The sequence below is a fragment of the Engraulis encrasicolus genome, chromosome 10, assembly GCF_034702125.1.
Source record: "Engraulis encrasicolus isolate BLACKSEA-1 chromosome 10, IST_EnEncr_1.0, whole genome shotgun sequence".
Classification (NCBI taxonomy): Eukaryota; Metazoa; Chordata; class Actinopteri; order Clupeiformes; family Engraulidae; genus Engraulis; species Engraulis encrasicolus.
Window position 1 is genome coordinate 29,459,934 of NC_085866.1, and position 8,085 is coordinate 29,468,018.

At 44.7% G+C, this 8,085-nt stretch overlaps 1 protein-coding gene across 1 annotated transcript in view; it reads right to left on the reverse strand.

Moving 5' to 3' along the window:
- Window positions 1–8,085, reverse strand: part of LOC134457439 (copine-5-like) — a 208,858-nt gene that overhangs the window by 132,603 nt on the left and 68,170 nt on the right. Inside the window, exons 4-5 of the mRNA XM_063209453.1 lie at window positions 4,840–4,943; window positions 786–825 (exon numbers count right to left, since the gene is read on the reverse strand). Of these exons, the coding sequence (XP_063065523.1) occupies window positions 786–825; window positions 4,840–4,943 (144 nt within the window). The remainder of the gene's footprint in view (window positions 1–785; window positions 826–4,839; window positions 4,944–8,085) is intronic.

Here is an 8,085-nt window from a genome sequence, read left to right on the forward strand (position 1 = left end):
AGACATCCGCATACTGTAGGACTTGAACAAACCTTCAAAGCGGAGCTTTACAGTGTGCAGACATCTACTTTTTCTACAACTCCGAAGATGAGACACCATTACTCTGGGTGTCTGGGAACAACAACACATAACACAATATGGCTCTCGTAATTGACATAACGCATTGTAATATGGCCAACTGAAGATACACTAGATAAAGCTAGCTACAATGGTTAGATAAAGATAGCTACAATGGTCTTAATGTCCATAGGCAACATTTGATAAGTAAGATCCATAGGTTTGAGCGCAGTTCATGAGGGAAAAAAATATAATAACAATGTCTATAGGGGGAGCCTTGAAGTAACTGAGGTATGAAGTTGCTAAAGAAAAAGTCTGTATATCTGAGCATGACAATGGCAGACCTGGTTTCATTCCAACGGACATGGAGCATGCATCTTAAAATAAAAAATGAAGAGGGCGGAGGGTGGATTTGGTGCACATTGAAATTGTGTGTGTGTGTGTGTGTGTGTGTGTGTGTGTGTGTGTGTGTGTGTGTGTGTGTGTGTGTGTGTGTGTGTGTGTGTGTGTGTGTGTGTGTGTGTGTGTGTGTGTGTGTGTGTGTGTGTGTGGAGTGTGTGTGCGTGTGTGTGCGTGTGTGTGTGTGTGTGTGTGTGTGTGTGTGTGTGTGTGTGTGTGTGTGTGTGTGTGTGTGTGTGTGTGTGTGTGCACGGGCGGACGTGATATCTGTGCCCAACCTCCAACCTCCGCCTCTGATACAGATCGATACACACCAGTCGGCTACTCACATGCTTGGACAGGTCGGGGCTTTTCGAGTCGATGTCATATCTGGAGCAATACAACAAGTAGAGGACAACAAGCCCAAACATACACACACACACACACACACACACACACACACACACACACACACACACACAAAAACACATTATTCATTTATAAATACAATCACATAGACACAAGAAAACGCACAAACACCCAGAGACGCACAAACACACACACCCACACCCACACCCACACACACACACACACACACACACACACACACACACACACACACACACACACACACACACAAACCTAAAAAACACATTACTCATTTATACATACACAAACACATAGACACAAGAAAACGCACAAACACCCAGAGACGCGCGCACGCACACACACACACACACACACACACACACACACACACACACACACACACACACACACACACACACACACACACACACACACACACACACACACACACACACACACACACACACACACACACACAGTTTTTGAGAAGAAGCAGCTTTAGACTCCACACCACAAAACTTTTATCTGGTTTACTGGAGCACAGTATTGACTCATCCAATTCTGAAATCAATTCAGAGATATTTATTTTTAGATTACGGGTATAGGGGTTTATTGGAGAGAGCTAAAAGCATGGAATTGGAGACAGCCATCCAAACATTGCTATTGGCAATAGTCTCCCTTTGAGCTAAATGGATTTGAGCAAACCACAATGGCTGGTGGTGGTTTGATGGACAGCAACACATTTTGGGGAAAATATTAATTAAGTTTTTTTTCCTTTTCTTTTTCTTTTTTTTATGACACAACCACGGCTCAGGTTGTTAATTTCCACGGAACAACTTCTGTCGATCCCGTTCTCGTTTTAATTATTCAACTCACTGGAGTCTGTCTGTGCTTTCCCATTACTTTGTAAGGTCTCACCTTTGATATGGTAGTCTATGTATATGTGTAGTAGAAGGTTCTCTTGGCAGAGCGAGAGGCGGAAAATCTAATTAAGTTTCACAAGAGCGAAAGGATAGACTAGAGGATAGAGGGGGGGGGGGGGTAATATGGCGGCCATATAAGTCAGGAAGTGGAGCATAATGTCTCATCACACCGGGCACAATGCCCGAGACACAAAGACGGGGGGAGATTTCATTAAGTTGGAGGTAAATCTTCAGAGTGGATTGGCTAATGACTACTTTAATAAGAGACATACAGTTAAGGTGGTTTGGGTCTAGGGGCTGGAGCTGGGGCTGGGGCTGGGTCCATGTGAAGCGGTACTAAAGGAGGCATAGAGATGGCTTTTACATAAAGCAGACGTGTGTGTGTATGCGTGCGTGCGTGCGTGCGTGCGTGCGTGCGTGCGTGCGTGCGTGCGTGCGTGCTTGCCTGCCTGCGTGCCTTGTGTGCGTCTTCTTGGTGTGAAAGTAGCCCGATAGTCGTCTGTTGTAACTATGGTTAAGGCGGGAAGAGAGAGGAGAGACGGCTTGGTTGTCTGATGGCTGGTAATAGTCGCGTGGTGGAAAAGTAAAGGTGTGCCTCTCCTAACAGCCAGCCTGTGATAGTAGTGAGTGTAATGATGATGATGATATGAGGTGATATGGGGAGCAAGCGAGCACCAGCGTGCGGCAGCACCGGTGGCAAAGTCTGTTCCATGCAGCAGACTGTTAATAAGGAGCAGGGTTAGGCTTCCTAAAGCCTCCACACGTCTCGTCACGTCACACCTCGGGCCTTAGGACTGAAATAACCTTCCACCCACAGGGGGGAATAGGGGAAAAGGGGAGGCACGTGGTGATAGTTAAGTGACGAGCGATAAAAAAGAGGATGAAGAGGAGGAGAAGGAGGAGGAGGAGGAGGAGGAGGAGGAGGAGGAGGAGGAGGAGGAGGAGGAGGAGGAGGAGGAGAGGGGCTGTTACAGTAAATGCTTCATGTACAAGAGAGGAAGAGGAGGAGGAGGAGGAGACCAAGGAGGATGAGATAGAGGAGGAGAAGGAGGAGGGGAGGGAAGAGAGAAAAGTGAGGGCAGAAGAGAAGAAGGAATAGTAGGTTAACTAACTAATACATGAGGAGCATGATTGGGACAGACAAAGTACATGATGTCCTCCCTAGTGAGGGGAACGAACTGGAGAAGATGAGAAGGTAGAGAAGAGGATGATGGAAGAAGAAGAAGAAGAAGAAGAAGAAGAAGAAGAAGAAGAAGAAGAAGAAGAGGAAGAAGAAGAAGAAGAAGAAGAAGAAGAGGAAGATGAAGAAGATTAGAGTGGGAGTAGTGAGAGGAACTGTAGGGCTGCACGATATCAGAAAAAAAACAATATTCGATAACAGCATGCAATACCTCGATAACGATATTTAAACGACATTTAGACATGTAGCCGAGTGTTTTTCTTGTCACTTATTTGTTGCTCTGTGTGGGGGCGTGGCTTTGGTCATGGCACGCTTCTTGCGCATTTGTTGACATTCAGCAAGTGAATGGACTGCACTGAAATGTTTTACTTGTTCGCGATAAGTAAGTAATTTTCGCGATACGCTTATCGCTTATATTTCGATAGACTTTCGATATATTGTGCAGCCCTACTGGTGATGTATGATGAGAAAGATGTGGAGATGCATAAGAGGTAGCCTACTGGAAGGAAGAGTGGGGAATGTACAGTGAGTAGGAGGAGGAGGGGGAGGAGGAGGAGGAACATTATGGATGAATAGGCAGGGGGAGGAGAGGAGTATGAAGAGGAGAGAGGGAGGAGGAGAGGAGGAAGGATGGAGGAGGAGGAGGAGGAGAGAGGGAGGAGGAGGAGGAGGAGGAGGAGGAGGAAGAGGAGGAGGCAGAACATTATGGATGAATAGGCAGGGGGAGGAGAGGAGGAGGAGGAGGAGGAAGAGGAGGAGGAGGAGGAGGAGGAGGAGGAGGAGGAACATTATGGATGAATAGGCAGGGGGATAGGACAAGATACGAAATCATTCAAGAAATAGAGGAAGGAGATGAGGGGGAGTCAGATTAAGAGTATATGGGAGGAGAGGCATGAAGTGAAAATATAAGGAGGAGAGAGGGAGGAGGAGGAGGAGGAGGAGGAGGAGGAGGAGGAGGAGGAGGAGGAGGAGGGAGGGAGGTGGAGAAATAGTTGGATGGACAGAGGACCAGAGAGGGAGGGAACATGAGGAGGGACAGAAGGAGGGAGGAATGGAGAGAAGGGGGGGGAGGGAGGACGCTACTTCATCAGATAACAGCGTGTGTCCTAGAGTGCCAGTGCAGAGAGGGATGAGGGACACTGAGTGACTAAGAAATCCACATGAAAATTTGATCATCCTTTTTACAAATCCTACTCCCAACACATGACAATCAAGACAGATAGGCTATTAATTATTACAGAGAGACCCAGATGCAGACTAGGGCCGGGGAGGAGGAGTAGAAAGAGAGAAGGGGTGGAAAAGAGGACAAGAAAATGAGACTGGAGTGAGATGGAGAGAGAGAGAGTGACTGAAAGCGAGGAATGGCGCGAGAGAATATAAGGAACATAGAAGGAGGCAGGAGTCCAATGTGTGTGCGTGTGTGCATGTGTGCATGTGTACGTGAGAGAGAGAGAGAGAGAGAGAGAGAGAGAGAGAGAGAGAGAGAGAGAGAGAGAGAGAGAGAGAGAGAGAGAGAGAGAGAGAGAGAGAGAGAGAGAGAGAGAGAGAGAGTCAGAGGGGTGTGGGAAACTAAAAAAGACTGAAAGCAGAAATTGAGATCGGAGAGGGAGAGAAAGAACAAGAGAGGGGGGAGAGAGAGAGAACAAAAGAGAAAGAGAGAGTGAGAGAGAGAGAGAGAGAGAGAGAGAGAGAGAGAGAGAGAGAGAGAGAGAGAGAGAGAGAGAAGAGAGAGTTAGAAACCAAAAACGAGATACAGAGGCATGAACTGAAAGAGAGAAACCATGAGATAGAGAGAATGAGATAGAGAGAATGGTGGAGTGGGGTAGAGACAGGAAGGGAGGAGAGAGAGGGGGGGTGAATTCTTAAAACAACTCTGAGCTCCCCACAAGTCCCCAGTGTGGCAGTGTAGCGTGATCAAACAGAATAGCTTACATGTCAAAACGCAGATTCTGCTTCTCCTCAAAGAAGTAGTCCAGGATGTACTTCCTGACAAAGTCGGGGTTCAGCGTGTTGTCAATGACTTCTGTTCTGCCAAACTGAAAAAGACAGAGAGAGAGAGAGAGAGAGAGAGAGAGAGAGAGAGAGAGAGAGAGAGAGAGAGAGAGAGAGAGAGAGAGAGAGAGAGACAGGAGGATTGATTACGTAAAATGGAGAGAAAAAAAACAGGTTCAGTTTGAGGTAGTAATGTACATCTGTACTAATGAGGCAATAATGTAAATTTGTACTAATGTAGATTCTATGCTGTATTCATTTAGTGCGTATGGATTAGGTGGATAAATTGGCAGGCTATACAGTATGTGCTCGTGCTGTGTTGGTCTCTCAAGTGTGCATGTACAGTATATGTGAAATATACTGTATATAGCGGAAGGTGTTGATTGAGCTGGCTGTGAATGCAACGTTGGTTTTCAACTAATGGTTGCAATGAATGTTCAATGTATGGTCTGTGCAATATTTGTTTTTGTTTTATTTTCAATACAGCCTACTGTATGTCTCCAGTGGGTGTCAGTGGGTGTGTCATATAAGAGTTTTATCAGATTGTCATATTAGTGATATTTCAGATGGTGTACCAAGCATGGGCGTTTTATTGTTATTTGTGTGCTGGTTTAATTGGTCTCAAGAGTGTTTGCTATGTATATTTCAACTATAACAGAGGGTGTTGATTGGACTGACTGTGAACGCAAAGCTGTTTTTTTAATGAATGGGTTTTAATGTATGCTTTATGTATGGTCTATGTGTAAACTTTGCACACAATCATATTGTTTGCAATATGTATCCAGTGGGTGGGTGTCGTATGTTTTTTTATCAGATTGTGTGCGAATAATAGGAGTTAAATTGATATTTGTGTGCTTATGAGATATTGGTGGAATGTTCTGTAGTGCTGTGTGGGTTTAATCTATCTATTTCTGTGTGCCATGTTACAGTAAGCACATTGCCGCAAACATATGTGCACATGCACCCACACGAGAGAGAGAGAGAGAGAGAGAGAGAGAGATTAGCAGAAAGAGACAGACAGAGAGAGAGAAACAGACACACACACACACACACACACACGCACACGTGCGCGCACACACGCACACACACACACACACACACACACACACACACACACACACACACACACACACACACACACACACACACACACACACACACACACACAGTTTAGTACTTTTATTTGGATCGCAGCACATTAAAAGTTATACAGACCCAAATACTGATGGAAATCAGAAATCACAGAGTTGCATAGATATGATCATGTTGTTATTCAGTCCAATATTTATGGATAAATATGGCATCTCCGTCTCCAAACGGACAAACTGCCTATGATGGCAGAGATGGAACAGTATTTTGCCAGTCTCTTTGCTGTTGTTTTGCGCAGTCCAGACAGTTGCAGTCCTGTTAAGACAAGTTTGTGTACATGCCCAAGGCTCCCAAATACTAAAACAACTAATCTGCATTGATACCCAAGGCCCACAATGGTATCAAGTAATGGCTGATATTTCAACATTTTAGAGTTAAAACATATGTCCATATACAGGTCAAAAGAGCATCCTATTTCTATAAGCGTTACAGTTCTATTTTCTTCATTAATGATGGTTATGTCAGGGCTATTTGGAAAGTTATTCATGTCCACATAGATGTTTTCAGTATTAAACCAGTGGATTTGCACTGCACTGTGTTTATACATGTCTATTGACTCCCCTAGCGTTTCTTTAATACTGTCTGCAACCAAGTCAACCAGTCTGTCATGTCTAGCGGTGTAAAGCCCTTTGTAAACGTTGCAGCCGTTCAGTATATGGGCTATTGTTTCATTTTCATTTGTGGAAGAGTGGAGAATGCAGTGTGGGTCATGGTTTAAGGGGTACCAGGTAGCCAAGTTATATCTTGTCGGGAGGATCTGAAGGCGTGCTTTAATAGCAAAAATTACTATGTCCTCCCCAACTGCGTGGTTGGACAGCACAGAGTGGGAGAGTGCCTGATTAGCAAAGGGTACACACACACACACACACACACACACACTCACTGAGAGAGCCCATTCGCATGTACAGTGATAACTACAAAGCACAACTTTTTCTTTGTAAAACTTGTTATGAATCTAATGAATGGTGCCACTCACACATCAACTATAGCAACAACAACATGCTGAACGATACTGCTGGGATGACTTTCAGAGCATTTTTTATTAACTATAAAATAATATCAGCCAGTCAGAGGTCACTAGAATGTATAGACGTCTTGCCCTCTGCTTCTCTGTTCATGATACACAGACATTATCCATTATCCAGTGTGAGCGGAAACGTCTTCACAGTGACAGTTACCTTAATTACTGCTAAAGTTACCGTTGCAGACGTGAATGAACTGAACTAAAATGCATCTTGGATGATGACGGGCACCAGACCCATGTTATTCATTCAAAGTAGCCTACGCTATTATTGTGGTTTACTTAATGACTAAACAGCCATGAATGTGTCATTTTGAACGGTTGACAGCAGTTATAGTGCATTGATATTTGCAAACTGATTCTTTTGGGCTACAGTCTAATTCTGACCTGCCTTGGCGGAGGTGCACTGTACAAGCTCTTTTCTAGTTACCGTTGTAGAGGTGGGCAGGCCTCTAGAGCACTGATTCCCAACCGTTTTTACATACCCCCTAAGCCAGTGTTTTTCAACAGTGGGGTCGGGAACTCATGAGGGGTCACCTGGAATTCAATTGGCGTCGCCTGAAATGTCTGAAAGTGTGTGAAAAAAATACTGATTAAATATTACTAATTAATATAACAAAACTATTCAATATTGTCTTTGAAAAACCATTTGCAGTCTTAGACAGTCATAAATATCTATATGTTCAATAGCCTACAACTTCTGTAGCTCAGTCATGTTTTGATTTTTGTTGAGGAAAAAAATGTGTATGGGGCCGTCAGACATTTGGGATGCCAAAATGGGGTACAGTGACAAAAAAGGTTGGGAACCACTGCTCTAAGCTTTTTTGTCATATGATGAGTACCCCTTCTCTTCCTCTATTCCAATGTGACTATTCTTCCAAGTCCAAGTACCCTCTGCAATGTGCCCGCGTACCGCTAGTGGTACACAGGCAGTCATGGGTAAGCGGTTAGAGCGTCAGATTTGTACCCAAAAGGTTGCCGGTTTGACTCCCGACCCGCCAGGTTGGTGGGGGGAG